Source organism: Aquarana catesbeiana, linkage group LG07 (assembly GCF_042186555.1).
Source record: "Aquarana catesbeiana isolate 2022-GZ linkage group LG07, ASM4218655v1, whole genome shotgun sequence".
Lineage (NCBI taxonomy): Eukaryota > Metazoa > Chordata > Amphibia > Anura > Ranidae > Aquarana > Aquarana catesbeiana.
In genome coordinates this window covers 326,740,520-326,756,358 of record NC_133330.1, presented here as the reverse complement: position 1 = coordinate 326,756,358, position 15,839 = coordinate 326,740,520, and the positions used below count along the sequence as shown (strand labels likewise).

Sequence of the window (15,839 nt, the reverse complement as noted above, 5' to 3'; positions counted from 1 at the left end):
CAGTCCGCGTTCCAGATCATCCCAAAGGTGTTCAGTAGGGTTAAGGTCAAGGTTCTGTGCAGGCCACTTGAGTTCCTCCACACCAAATGGAGCTGGCTTTGGATACAGGGGCACAGCCATGCTCCAATGGAAAAAGGACTTCTCCAAATTGTTACCAGGTTGGAAGCTCACAGTTAGCTAAAATATCTTGGTATGTGGTAGTAACAGTACTCTTCACCGAAAAAACGACCTCAATAATTTTGAGGGGTGTCCAAAGGCCATGTCCATGTCCAAGGCCATGTAGATGGGTGTAGCGGTCAGACGTACACAAACATTTGGCCTTATGTATAGTACACATTTGTGGTGGTTTGTAATGTGTCGCCTGCTGACAGGTTTGCTGTAAACAGAGTGATAATATCTGACCTTCTCCTTTTATTCCAGGAGCCCCTTGTCGCCAATGACATCCTGAACCACCCCAACTTTGTCAAAAAGAATCTCTGCAACAGCTTCAGTGACAGAACCGTGCAGAGGTTTTACAAGTTTAATACCAGCCTGGTGGTAAGTTTTCCTTGGAAGATGAAACGCTCTTTGAGCTAATGAGCTCCGTTACCTGCTTGTTATTGAGTTTGTATCGGAAAAAGGCCTCGAGTATACTGACCTAGATTTCTGCTAAAGATAAAAATGGCTTGGGCAATCTGTGCATCTCAAAAAAGCAAAAAAAGAAAAAACGAGTGTTTCAAAGTGTGATGGTAAAAAAACCCATCTGCATTGCCCCCCCAGCAACCAGTCGGAATTTCTGTTTTATTCTCAAACCTTTATTTGGAAGAAGACAGTTACATCTGGTTGCTGTGAGGAACACCAAAAGTTTTTTAAGAACATTGATAAATTAAGCTGTTTTTTTTTTCTCTGTTTCATATTAAGGGGAACCTGTCCTGACCGCTGAGGCAGGAGACTTGCTATTTCCTGACATCCAGAACTGCTGTTCGTTCTGGGACAGACCGGTGGAAAGCCGCAAAGGGTCTGTTGTGCACAATAGCTGGCACCACTTCGGGAACATTGGCAGTGGAAGATTATAGACACTCATTTTCACATTTGATAGTGCTTTAAATAGACTTTAAACAAAACCACAGGAATTGTAAAATTAAGGCACCTAGAGGTGTAAATGTTGGGGCCAAAATAAACACATTCAGTACACCTTTCAACACATGGACATTTACTCATGTTTATATCCTTTTAAAAAGCTGCAAATACAGAAAAATATCTGTTGGTGAATATGCTTCTACTTTCCTGTTTGGGCTAACGCACAGTGCCTTTTCTGCACTGAAATCCCAACCAGTGTTTGTCAGCACTGCCTACTGGACTATAGAACAGTTTTTCCTCTGGCATTCCTGGTACATTGTTGTCTCAGACCGAGTGCTACATCATAGTAGCGGAGCTCAAAAAGAGCGTGCCAGCGCAGCTGCCCCATTTTGCCATAGCAGCACATGTTTTCAAAGCTCCTGCAGCTCAGAACAGTCGGCGATTCTGCTGTTGGGGTAAAACACCTGCATGGTGCAGCAGTAGAGGAGCAGCAAGTATCTAGGGTTGGGGAGCTGACTGCCACTTCTGTGTTTGGTTCTGCCTACACTCCTTCCAGCTGGATGGCCCATCCCTCTTGGGTATAAAGGACCACCTGACCCTCAACAAACAGGCAATAGAGGGGATCCCCCTAAATCCCCTCTAAATTCTGGTAGGCAGGGCCCCTAACACAGTTCACGCTGCAATGGCTTCTCGAACGGGTCAGATTGGCTTTAAATCACTGTCCTTATCAAGTATTTCCACTGTCTCAAGGATACAATTATCCATTTCCTATGTGTAAAGGTAAGACTTTTTTGCAGCCACTTCTGGGTTGCAAAATCAGCTCTCAGGGGTTGTCACTTGCTTGGGCTGCAATTGTGGGTGTTTCCCTTTCTATCCTTTCAGGGAGGATGAGGCATCAGAGAAAGTTGTTTAATTGGAAAGGTAGGTTAATTGGATCTGGTCTAAATTATCCCTAGTATGTGTATGTATGAATATGAGTTAGGGACCTTAGATTGTACGTTCCTTGAGGGCAGAGAGTGATGTGAATACGTTTTATATATATATATATATATATATATATATATATATATATATATATATATATATATATATAAATGTGTGTGTAAAAGTGCTGCGGAAATTGATGCCGCTATATAAGTACCTGTAATAAATAAGGTTATTTAGGAGCAGGAATCCTCTGTAGATTGGTCCTTGGACCATCTCAGATAGAGAAGACAAAAGTGAGTTTCCTAGTGAATGTGGTGTGTACTAACTTGAAATTACCACTTCCAGAATCCTCTTCTCCAACGGTCACTGGTTCTGGGTCCTGGTGATGTCAAAAAAAATCCCTCATTTTTTTCAGTAAATCCTAACTTTCAGGAAGTGTTTTTCTATGATTAGGCTCACCCAGAGAAGATGCTTTTTTCCTCCCTGAAGTAGTTAGCTCTGCAGTAACCCATTGAGGAGGAATTCTACAAGAAATGGGATCCTCTGGCTGTTGACCTGGCTATTTTATGTTTGAGCAAGGCGTCCGAGTGGATTAGGTCCTGGTTTTTAAAGACATCATATATAAAAGGTTAGAAGCCCTCTTTTTAAGGTGTCTTTCCTCCTATTGGGAGTAGCTTAGCAGCCTGCAGGGTGGGGTCTGCCGAGCCCTTAAAAGTTTGGGCGAAGTGTATGCTCTATTCAGGAGAATTGGATCCAGAGTATCCTGCCATCTCACAGTTCTGGAAGATTTTCCAAAAGCCCTGAGCTTCTTGGTGGATGCCTTCCAGATGGCGGCTCCATGCCTGTCCACTTGAGAAGGATCCTATCACTTAAGTGTTGGTCAGCAAAACTATGTAAGAAGAAAATTGAGAGGCTGCCCATTGAGGGTGAATGCTTGTTTGGACCATCCTTGGATGCCTTCATTCAGAAGGTGATTGTGGGTAAAAACACATTTTGACACCTATGACAGATCTGAAAGCAATGACACCTTTTGCAATCCAAGCAGAGTTCCTTTCATAAACAATAAGCTTTGGGCTCTAAGCAAAAGTCTATGTCCCAATTCCATAAGAAGAACAGGACCTAAAAGTCTTCCAGGTCAGGAGGCAAGTCCTGTTCACAGTGTAGGAGTGTCCCCCGCTTGTGCAGCTGGGGCGACTGGATCTGCAATGTGGTCTCCAATGGCTATAAGCTGTAATTTTGCTGCTTCCCCCTTCACACTTTATCTGCTCAAGGGTTTTTTTGGAACCGGAAAAAAAGCTCCCAGAGGGAGTAGAGTCCTCACGGTTTCTATTCTGGTAATGAAAGGTTTCAACAAGTTTCTGAAAGTACAGATATTCAGGATGAAATCCATTACCAATTGGTGACCGCTTAGTCGCTATCAGGGGGACTTCCTGGTTTCAGTGGGTATCAAGGATGTGTACCTACATGCCTCACCAACAATTTCTGCAGTTCCCAAAGTAGGAACAACTGTTGCCTCTCGACCTGTCCACAGCCTCATTTGTGTGTGTAGATAGATAGACATAATGCAAATCCTAACAATAGTGGCACATGTTTTTGTTGAGTGTGTAACACTTTTTTTTTTCCCTTTCTTTAGGGTGATCTGACCAACCTTGTTCATGGCAGTCACTGCTCCAAGTATCGCCTGACTAGGATTCCCGGGACCAATGCATTTGCCGGGATTGTGAATGAGACCTGTGATTCATTGGCTTTCTGCGCCTGCAGCATGGTGGACCGGCTGTGCCTCAATTGCCACAGGTATTTCAAACTCATCATTGCCTTAGAATTAAACCCCAAGCTTTTTTTTTAAATAGCTTAACACTGAGTATAATAAAAAAAATAAAAAACCTTCCACAGTAAACGACTTATTAAAATGATTACCCCAGCACTTGCAGTTGACAGCGTTCAATGCTGCTGGCTCCTGAGCTTCACAAGAAAGCAGTAACAGTGGACCGTGCAGTCTCTAGTCACTCTGTTAATGTGAGGAGCAGGTGAGAGCTATGTCCTCCTATGCTACAGGTCTGGGTGTTTCTGTTAATGGGCACAGTGTAGGGAGACACAACTCTAGTTCCTGTATGTACGGATGGCTGCATAGGACACCAAGTGAAAGGAGCCACCCTAAAATGGCAAATCTGGGGCAGCGGTCATGTCACCAGCTTAAACAGGAGCCATAGGCAAGGATTAAAAGATGAAGAAGCTGCATACTCAGTAAGTGGTTATTGAGTATGCAGCGTCTTCATCTTTTTAACTCTTATGTATATACTTGCGTAAGGTGGTACCATGACCGCTGCCCCATGTTTCCTGTTTCGGGGTGGCTCCTTTCCCTTGCAGAGTCCTATGGAGACACTCATGCATGTAGGGACCACTATTTAAAGTGAAATGAAACCTGGAGTTAGGCTTTATTTCAGCTGCTGAAAGTGCCAATAAATGTGGTGCTCAATATCACTTTCCAGTAGACCCTAAAGTGGATGTAAACCCTCACATATACCCAATGAAGTGAACAGCCTCAGATGATACACAGAGATGAAACAAATCTCCCTACATAAGTTTTACATGCATGTCTGCTGTCTTCAGCTTTATATACTGTTTAGATGGTGTTAGATTTTTTCTTCCTGGTTAGCACTGCAGTGAAGCCTGGGCATACAGCCAAGACAGCTGATTGGAGGAAAGGCAAACACCCCTTCTCATCATAGGTAGAGACTTTCAGCTCTGTTCGGTGAATCGTTCAGGGCTCTGCTAAACTATTTAGAGCATCCTCCCCAACACAAAACTCTGGCTGCTTTTATCATATGTGATGGAGAGCATGTCAGGAGTTATCAGGCTGATAACAGCAGAATGGAGCAGGAGACAGCTACGGGACTCAGTGCTATAAAGAGAGATAAGAAAACACTGCAGATATATGTGCCCAGCTCAAATTTCATGAATTGGGTTTACATCCACTTTACATTTAAAAGGTGAAGATTTGCTTTCCTCAATCATAACATCTAGACTTGTTAATTGTGCTGTGCTTAAAGCAGTAGTAAAGTTAACCTAAAAATAAAGGGTCCCCCCTGCAGGTTTAAGCCATAATGTGCTAGTATGCACTGCATACTAGCACATTATGTTAGACTTGCCTTTAGAATGGATACCTACAGCGGCGCTCTGCCACTGCTGACAGGAGTTCCATCTTCACCCGGTCTTCTTCCAGGTTCGCAAGCTTCAGCCGTCTGATTGGCTGGATCTGTGCTGACCTCACTCCCACGCATGTGCGTGGGAGTCCTGGGCACGGCATAGAGCTCCAAAGGAACGGCATGGGTATGGTGTTCCTTCAGAGCACATGCGCTGGTAACGTCACCTGCTGCTGCTCGCAGGAATATCTCCTAAACAGTGCACACTTAGGAGATATTCATTTTACCTACAGGCAAGCCTTATCAAGCTTACCTGTAGGTAAAAATGGCGCAAGGGGGTTTACTACTACTTTAAAGCTGTAGTAAGGTCCGCTTTTTGACTTATACCTAAACGTGAGCTTATAATAATGATTACCTTTTAGGTCCTGTGAATATCTCCTAAATGTACACCATTTAGGAGATATTCACGTTTGTAGCAGCCGGTGATGTCACTGGCACGTGCGCACTACATTCTGAATTGAGGGCACACTTGATACAGGGCCCTCAATACAGATCGCTGTGCCATGATCGTGGCTCCTGTGCGCATATTCATCCATTCAAATGCCCGGAGCAGGCAAACCCAAAAGGAAGTCTGGGTAAAGATGGAAGTACTGGCAGCAGTGACAGCGGGTCGCTGGAGGGAGCCATTTTACAGGTATCGCTGGCATAATGTGCTTGTATACAGTGCATACTAGCACATTATAACATTGACCTGCAGGGGACCATCTTTTTTTTTGCTTACAGCAAACTTAACTACCACTTTAGGCAGCACCCTGATAAATCTAAATTTTTTCTCGGTTTTCTCTAGAAAAGTAGTAGTGTACTTCTGACATGTGTGAAAGCACTCTGAAGAGGACTGGCACACTCTGTAATAAGTCAGACCTATAGGTCTGTAATCAGCATGGCTTCTTCCCCTTGTTGGTTTGACAGCTCTAGCTTCTGACTCAGCTGGGAGTGTCTTATACCACTGCAGAGAGACCACTGCTTCCACTCACATAGCAGTAGTCCAACTCAGGACTGAAAGTGGACAGGCTTTACTACTTATGCTGTGGTTGCTTTAGAAGGAAACCAAACTCTAAGACTGTGCATACTTTGTGTTTTGATGTAAATGGAATGCATTTAGCAGATTTAAACTGAGTGTTCAATTAGGCTTTAACTGATGTAACCTGTGATTGTTTGTTTTTAAAGAGAACCTGTACTATGGAAAATGTGTTCAAAAAACTGCAAGCGGAGAGCAAACCCTGTCTGGTTTTGTTGCACCTTAAATGTATGAAGCAAATTTAAATGTTCAATTCCTGCCCAGCCCCAGTGTTCCTTTAATGGGACACTGGGGTTGGGCAGGAATCTGTACGCCTAGCGTGTGGGAAGGATTGGCAATCATGTGACCACAGTGATTGGCTGACAATGGTCACATGATCAGGAGCCTGTCTTTAAGGCCTCATGCACACTGGATGTTTTTACAGCGGCTGTGTTTGGCTTCAGACTTTTTTTTTTCTGCAGCCAATAAACTCCCCAGCATGTTCTCCTAGGTGTCCATGCACACACAGGCTGTTATCAGCAGTTTTTGGCAAGGGCGTTTTCTGGCTGTAAAAAATCCCCAGAACTAGTGGGTTTTGAGAGGTGTTTTTCAGCTGTAAAACAGCTCTAACTCAGAAAAAAGCTAAAAACAGCTGAAAAACACGGCTGTTCTGCATTTTTCAGCGTTTTGAGCCATAAGCTTTTATGGGAGTATAGTTTTGCTACAAAATGCTACAGCAAAAAAAAAAAAAAAAAAACACCAAAAAAATGCTGAAAAACTCACTCTACAGCTAAAGTTTCTACAGCTAACATTACTGGATTTTTTATAACGTCCATTGTGCGTGAGGCCTAACAGCTCGGTCTCTATGCTGGGAGCGAACAGTGCTCTTGGCAAAGAAACCTTGGCCGGCCAGTGACATGTATGTGTGGCATGTGGGCATCAAAGCCCATACTTTTGCCACTCCACATGTGTTACGCAGATGGCAACAGGTTAATAAACCTTTGTTTTATAAGTAATCTCTCAATCTGGCAAAGAAAAGAATGACTTTGGTCAAATTCAATTCGAATTTTTGCCAGTGCCAGTAGTAAACAATTGAATATTAAACATGTTTGGGCCAAGTTAAAAGCTGGTATGCCAGCTTTTGAGTGTTAATTTAGATACATTTCTTTTCCATTGAAGTAAAAGCAAAATAAAAAATGATCATTGTGTGAGCTCTTAACCCACTAATTCTTCCCCAACTGACAGAATGTTACTTTATTTTTGCTAGGATGGAACAGAATGAATGTGAGTGTCCTTGTGAGTGCCCCCTGGAGGTCAACGAGTGCACTGGCAACCTGACAAATGCAGAAAGCAGGTGAGATTTTAAAGTGATCTCTGGGCATGACCATACCTCCCTCTTACCATGTAAAGCATGTTTCAGCATTTTTTTTTTTATTATTTTGTGCCGATAGGCTTTTATTAAAACATAAGTATGGCCAAAGCTTTTTTTGGCTGTACTTCTTTTGCGTCATATGGGTACATTTACTTTTGCAAGCTGATAGTGGGCTATTGCCACAGAGGAAGGATCCCGAGCAAAATTTTCAGAATCTGCCCAGCTGCCTGAATGACAGGTGGATCCAGCTTTTTAGGGGCAAGAGAGAGCTGAGCCCACCCACTTCCCAGCCTGGCGCTCAAGTGAGTGATGGAGTAGCAGAGCGGAGAGCAGTGGCTGACAGGCATTTCTTTCTGCTTGAAGCAGATTGCAATCAGCAGTCATGTGTTCGCTCAGTTATCTGTCTCAGAGCTGGTTGGAACAGCTGCAATGTCACACCATTGCTGCAACATGTATATGTGTTTATTTTATAATCCCATTTATTTAATTCCTGTGACATCTTCGCTAGGCTTGCAAAATTCTTGAAGAAGCAGCTGCTCAGCTTGAACCTATTCTCAAAGCAAAGTTTGAGGATAGGCACTAGAAAATAATTTAAGCATTTATATGTGGAAAAAATAAATAAAATATATATATATATATATATATATATATATATATATATATATATATACCGTATATACTCGAGTATAAGTTGAGTTTTTCAGCACTTTTTTTGTGCTGAAAGTGCCCCCCTCGACTTATGCTGGAGTCAAGCACTTTTCTGCAGCAAAAAAATTCATTTTCCGAACCGACTTTGGGGCCCCATATCTCAGGGCCACTTGGTGCTAGGAACCCCAAATTTGGTGTGCAAACCCAGTGGACCTGGTGCCATAACATATCCAAAGCTGGGGTTCCTAGCACCAAGTGGCCCCGAGATACGGTGCCCCAAATTAGGTTCAGAAAATGTCATTCTCTGCTGCAGAAAAGTGCTTGACATTTTCTGAACCGATTTTTGGGGCCCTGTATCTCGGGGCCACTTGGTGCTAGAAATCCCAGCTTTGGATGGTGCTAGTTCCACTGGGTTTGCACACCAAATTTGGGGTTCCTAGCACTAAGTGGCCCCGAGATACGGGACCCCAAAGTCGGTCAACTGTGTCCATCTGCAGCAATGTCATTTTGGGACACTTTGGGTTCAGAGACCCCAAATTTTGGCTGCAGCTAGGGGGCATCTAGGAACACTTAACTACCAAGTTTGAAGTTCGGGGGACCTATGGCTGCAAATGGGCACAGTGAGGCTGCAAATGGGCATTGTTGACCCTCTTTTCCACTTACAGTAGCTGTGCATTTCTCACCCTCGTCTTATACTCGGGTCAATAAGTTTTTCACATTTTTTGTGGTAAATTAGGGCCTCGACTTATACTCAGAATGACTTATACTCGAGTATATACGGTGTGTATATATATATATATATATATATATATATATATATATATATATATATATATATATATATATATATATATTACACACATACATAATTTCAGTTGTTAACAATGTCTGTTGTCTTTGTTTTTAAAAATTAATTTAGGAACCCGAGCTGTGAAGTCCATCAGGAGCCAATGACATTCACCATGCTCGATCCAAATCTCCAGGATGCACTATCTCAGTGTGTCAACACTGGCTGTACCCAGAGGATGGAGAGCGGGTGCGTTACCTTTTAGAATACATATATTGTATGTTAACCTCACGTCGGTGTGCTTGTTTTTAACAGCTTACAATATTTTCATTTTCCCAAAATGATGACCTTCCCCATCAAAATTCTTTGCAGTGATGGGACTCTGAATAATATTGTTTTTAAATCAGATGAGCTTAAAGCCTATCATCCTGACTAGACAGGAGCCCGGGCGTCCCCCAAACTCGTCTCTAGCCAAACTTCGAACTTGCGCTCTAGTGTTTTCCTTTTTTATTCCAGTGGGTCGTTCCCACCCTGCAACCTGCATCTTTGTTTACATAAGGTGCGGGGTGGGAATGCCCTGGCCCAGAGCTTACTGGATTAAAAAAAAAAAAAAAAAGAAGAGCGCAGGCCTACATAGAAATGAGTTCGGAGTACTGATCGACCAATATAGTTTTTTAGTTGCCGATACGATACCGATATTTCGGCCACCTCTCCTGCCGATAGCCGATATTTTTTGACGATATTTGTACATTTAAAAAAAAAAAATTTACACTGTCATTTTTACATTTTTTTTGTTTTTTATCACTGTTATTGCTGTCACAAGGAATGTAAACATCCCTTGTGACAATAATAGGCAGTGACAGGTACTCTTTATGGAGAGATCGGGGGTCTATAAGACCCCAAATCCCTCCTCTGCACTTCAAAGTATTCAAAACTTCAAGATCAGCGTTTTTGAATACTTTTATTTTTTTAAAACTGGCGCCTTTAGGATTAATGCCCTTAAATTTTTGTCATGTGTATTTTTGTACTGTGAATATTCTTATAGATTAGCGCACCTGTTTCTTTTAATTATCTATGCTTATGGTAGGGGTTCGGACCTTTTGGGTTGAAGCTTTTTTCATCTATATATTTTCATTTATTTATGTGTTTGATTTCTCCATTTCAATAGTCACACTTCCCTTCACCAGGAGAGTAGGATAAGCGCAGGATTTTAACCCTTTTTGATGCCTTTAAGATGTGAGTAATCCGGGAAGTGATTTCATGACACCGCTTCCGGATTACTAGATGCTTTGTTCGGGTCTTCGGCCAGCTGACGGGCGAGCCGGCTGGTTGCTCGGGCCTCCCGGTGGGATGGGAGAGCCCGAGCGAGCAGCGGAAGGCAGTGGGAGGGGAAGACGTCCCCTTCTGCTGCTTGTAATAACAGCCGAGCGGCTGCACGCAACACCCTGGTAAAACCCCTTGAAGCAATATATGTCAGTTTTTTTGACCGATACTTCTGAAAAAGTGAATATCGGCCGAACCGATAATCAGTCGATCCCTAGTTCGGCGGATGTTCAAATCTGTAATCCAGACAAGCCAATCTAGCTTAATCCTCTTTCTCTATAGGGTAAAATCTATAAATAAATTCAGCACTTTAACAAAATGTAGGTTCTATTTCACCATTCATCCATTCCATATAAAGAAACCAAGCAGAACAACTACAGTGTTTTTCTTCTTTGAATATGTTCCCTTTTTATCTAAATTGTCTGTATTAATGACTCTCCTCTCCTTCTTAGTTACTGTTTCGGGGTCCTGGACTGTGAGTGGTGTATGGTGGACAGTGACGGAAAGACCCACCTAGACCGACCATACTGCGCTTTACAGAAGGAATGTTTTGGTGGCATTGTCGGTGCCAAAAGTCCATATGCAGATGACATGAATACTATAGGTACAGTACAGTTTCTTTAATCCTTTTGTTGTTTTTGCAATCAAAAGTCAGTAAGAAAAAACATTGAGTTATAAAATTACCTAGAGTATGACCAGCTTCAGGCAGTACACAGGCCCTTCATCTTTTGAAGGACTTGCTAAAGAATACAATCTGTTCAGAAAAACATATCCAATGCTCGAGGTGTCTTCTTCCAGCTGCTCCCTAAAGCAATTCTCTGTGTGTAATACAAAACAAATCTGTACATTTTGAAGTCTTGTGGTTCATTCATTGTTCCACCCACAGTCATTCTGTGTTTGTTCATTTGGGAGCAGAGCTGTCAATGGATTTGATTTACCTTTTGTACAATATGTGGTCCTGTAGTGTAAATATGGCATGTTTACTTGCTCATCGTGCACCTTTACCGGATACTAAGACACTTTGCCATCAAATGTTATTCACTGCCTGCTGTAGATACGTACATAAAGCTGAACTTTGGGTGCAAACAACTTCCCAGTGTCTGAGCAGTTATACATTCTGTTCCCTAAAAAGGCACCTATATGCATGGAGGTATTTCTCTGCATCTGGCAATTCTGTTGGTGTACATCCCAGGATTAGTGCAGCTCCCTCTCCTGTACCTCTGGGCTGCTCGGGTGTAAGAGCTGCATGTTTCATAGACCCCCAGTGCTACGGTCATGTCTCTGCCTCCCTCTTCTTCTGGCTATTCACAAAACAAAACCTAGGGCTGTGTGTTTTGTTAATGGCCTAGAGGAGAGAGAGGCGAAGATGCAACATTTGCTCTGGTGGTCTAAAAAAATCTTCAGTGTTTTTTATCAGAGCAGGCCGGATTTACAAAGGGAACTAGTCGATTTGCTAGAAGAAAGTCTGCATGACATGGGGTTGGCTTTTTACTGAACAGAATGTATAACTGGTTGAATGCTGATAACGTTTTTGTGCCCGTAACTGATAGAAAACACCCTCGCCAACACTTCCCCCCCGTCTCTGCTGCACTTTTCTCCATGGGTGATTAGCTGTCAGTTCCCACACAGTGAGTGCTGCAGTTTGGGGATCTAAATGCCCCATTTTTCTTCCCTGTGTTTCTGTTTGGCTTCCTGGATGGATCAGATCAATCCTGATTGGTCATGTGCTGGCACATGATCAGTTTGACCAATTGGATTTGATCTAATCCATCCCAGAATGCCTAAAGGAAAGACCAAGAAGAAGGGTAGTGCTTTCAAATCCCTTGACCGCTGCATTGGCTGTGTGGACAGGGACAGCTAATCACCCATGGAGGTAAGTACCGCAGGGGGTGGGGAGGATGGTAGGGTGCTAGTTCACCTTTTCATTTTTGTGTGAAAATGTCAACCTATACCTTAAAGCTAACCTGCAGGCTTCCCTTCAGTCTTGCACAGTTGTACCGGCTCCTCTCCTGGAATGAAATTGCTTACTCTGGTTTCACTGCACACCGTGAGCATCTCACAATGGGCATTAGAAGCTGCAGCAAGCCCGATAGAGCGTGCCTAATTTCCTTGCTGGAAGACATCAATTATCATCTAGTCTTTTCCTCCCCAACCTGACTGCACCTGGCCTGTCCCATTCGTTCATTAGATTTTAGTTTTTTTTCAATCATGGAGGCTCAGCAGCACGAGGGGCAGTTTGCTCCACGGTTGTGTGGGGACAAGGAATAAGGGAAAAGGTGGTAACTTGGAATTGAGTGCTAAAAATATTTGTTAGCTTTTACACATTTAAAATGTAGTTTGCATGCACAGTACACTGTACGTTTTGCAGGGTTTAAGTCTTTCTTTTCCGTGTGCTGAGAAGGTTTTTTTTTTTTTTGCTTACTTATCACTCAGTTTTATAAATGTTTTTTAACAGGTGATGAAGTCATCACGCTGAACATGATTAAGAGTGCCCCGGTCGGCCCAGTAGCTGGAGGTATAATGGGCTGTATTATGGTTCTAGTCCTGGCTGTCTATGCTTACCGTCACCAGATCCATCGGCGGAGCCACCAGCATATGTCACCTTTAGCAGCACAAGGTAATTTTTAAACTATATTTAAATATGTGGATGTTTGTCATCAGCTTGAAGCGTAACAGTGGAGAAACATACATTACATACATTTTAGCTCTAGATACACTCTACCCAAAATTTCACCAAGTGTTAAAAAAAACAATTCCCAAAACTGGTACTTTCATTTTGGGGATAAAAGAGTTTCCTGTCTCTAGAGGAATCTATTGATGAGATTTCTTTGCTTAGTTCGCAGGTCTGCACACCTGCTGTGCCCATTACAAAGGGTTCACACTTCCCTACTTGAGCTAGATAGATAGATATCTATATATATAGATATCTATCTATATAAATATATAGATAGATATCTATATAGATCTATATATATCTATATCGGGCTTTTTTTCAGCGGGAACGCTGGGGAACGCATTACCGGCACCTCCGGCGCTGACTGTATGTAATGGTAAGGGGTGCTGGGGCGTGCTGCAGGGTCTATTGATGCTGGCTGCTGAGGGATCTATTCTACCTGGAGGGGATCTATTTTTGCAGGGGGGTCTATTCTTGCTGATGGGGGACCTATTGTTGCTGGGGGTGGGTCTTATATCGCTGAGGGGTCAGTTATGGCTGGGAGAGATCTACTGTTGAGGGAGGGGACTATTATTGCTGGCTGGTGGAGAGTCTATTGATGCTGGCTGTGAGGAGCTCTGTTGTTGCTGCTGGGGGATTTTTGTTTCGGGTGGCCCATTGCTAATGTTGGGCTCTATTGTTGCTAGAGGGGGCTTTATTGTTACTGGCTACATGGGATCTATTTACGGTTTTTCTTGTTATCATTAACAAATTCCATACAAATTACTTATCACTACAAAATGATACCTGGTTCTGTATTCTCTAAAAGGGCACTAATGGGAGGTAGGTAGAGGCGGAGAAAAAGGGTGACTCAGGAAGGGGGAGTTCCTGCACCTATTCTCTGAGAAAAAAGCCCTGTATATGTATATATATATATATATCTATATAGATATCTATATCTATATAGATATATATATATATAAAGATATGGCTGCTCCCATAGGCGGTCAAAGAGTAGATGTACTGGAAATGGAGCGAGTACAAAGAAGGGCAACAAAGCTAATAAAGGGTCTGGAGGATATTAGTTGCAAGCACCGAACCTATTCTCTCTGGAAAAGAGATGCTTGAGAGGGGATATGATTTCAATTTACAAATACCGTACTGGTGACCCCACAATAGGGATAAAACTTTTTCGCGGAAGGGAGTTTAATAAGACACGTGGCCGCTCATTAAAATTAGAAGAAAAGAGGTTTAACCTTAAACTACGTAGAGGGTTCTTTACTGTAAGAGCGGCAAGGATGTGGAATTCCCTTCCACAGGCGGTGGTCTCAGCGGGGAGCATCGATAGTTTCAAAAAACGTTTGGATAAGCACCTGAATGACCGCAACATACAGATATATACAATGTAATACTGACATCTAATCACACACATAGGTTGGACTTAATGGACTTGTCTTTTTTCAACCTCACCTACTATGTAACTATGTAAGTAAGATCTTCTTTGAACGCTTCTTTGGCCTTGGAGGGTCGGAGCGAGGAATTGACGTCACATCCAGTCCAGGCTGAAAGTACATTTTTTATTTATTTAATTTTTTTAAAGCAAAAGATCAAAAAAAAATTTTTTTTGCTTTTAAAGATAAAAAAAAGATATTTGAGAGCTTTTTGTCCCCAGATCTCTCCATAAAGAGGCCCTATCATCCTTATTTCTGTTACAAGAGGTGTTTAAATTCCTTGTAATAGGAATAAAAGTGATAAAGAAAAAAGGTAAAATAAGGAAAATAAAACTATTTAAAGCGCCCCCATCCCTCTGTGCTTGTGCGCAGAAGTGAATGCATACATAAGTCGCGTAAACGATGATCACCTCACATGTGAAGTATCGCCGTGAACGTTAGAGCGAGAGCAATAATTCTAGCGCCAGACGACCTCTGTAACTCTAAATAGGTAACCTATAAAGGCATTTAAAACCTATGGAGATTTTTAAGTACTGTTTTATTTTTTTCCTAAAAAATTGCGCTTAAAATAACGATGCTCATATACCATGTGACATAAAAAACTGCAACAATTGCCTTTTTATTCCCTAGGGTCTCTGCTTAAAAAAAAAAATGTATAATGTTTGGGGGTTATAAGTAATTTTCTAGCAAAAAAAAATACTGATTTAAACTTGTAAAAAAAAAGTGCCAGAAAAAGCCTGGCCTTCAAGTGGTTAATGAGCATAATATCTTGGAATGATATTTACTCCTTCACAGAAATGTCTGTACGAATGTCTAACCTGGAAAATGATCGCGATGAGCGAGATGAGGACAGCCATGAGGACCGTGGAATCAGTAAGTGCATATATATATTGTTGTTTTAACAAGGATGCAGGCCTTATACAGCAATATAATAATGGCTGTTGTTTTATTTTTTTTTTTGCAGTCAGTAACACAAGATTTATAGCAGCAGTAATTGAACGCCATGCACATAGTCCAGAGAGACGTCGGCGATACTGGGGACGATCGGGTACAGAAAGTGATCATGGTAGGTTTTTTTTTTTTTTTTTTTAAATTCTTTTTATTGAAATTTTCATTTATACAGTAACTACTGGGCCGCCAACATGGCAGGGCCCAGATTTGACCACGCAGGGCCCAGCAATACCTCTTACCCTTAACTCCCTCCCCCCCCTCCCTCCCTGAGTACCTCCCCCCCCCCCCCCCCCCTGTCACAGCCCAATTCTATTAATGGTAATCAAGTATTTCTAAGTCTCTTATGGCATGAAGTTATTACACCGCCGAGTCAGAGTTGTTTACACATTATATTATATTTCCCCCAGTCCATCATCTTCTATTTATTTTCACTTATTCCTGTTTTGAATAATGTTTCCTCTTAACAAT

At 42.2% G+C, this 15,839-nt stretch overlaps 1 protein-coding gene across 1 annotated transcript in view; it reads left to right on the top strand.

The window, feature by feature from the left end:
• The window catches only part of CACHD1 (cache domain containing 1), a 232,806-nt gene that overhangs the window by 201,863 nt on the left and 15,104 nt on the right, over nt 1–15,839 (top strand). Inside the window, exons 19-26 of the mRNA XM_073593807.1 lie at nt 421–537; nt 3,620–3,780; nt 7,454–7,540; nt 9,126–9,242; nt 10,769–10,920; nt 12,772–12,933; nt 15,216–15,293; nt 15,385–15,486. Coding sequence (XP_073449908.1) covers nt 421–537; nt 3,620–3,780; nt 7,454–7,540; nt 9,126–9,242; nt 10,769–10,920; nt 12,772–12,933; nt 15,216–15,293; nt 15,385–15,486 — 976 coding nt within the window. The remainder of the gene's footprint in view (nt 1–420; nt 538–3,619; nt 3,781–7,453; nt 7,541–9,125; nt 9,243–10,768; nt 10,921–12,771; nt 12,934–15,215; nt 15,294–15,384; nt 15,487–15,839) is intronic.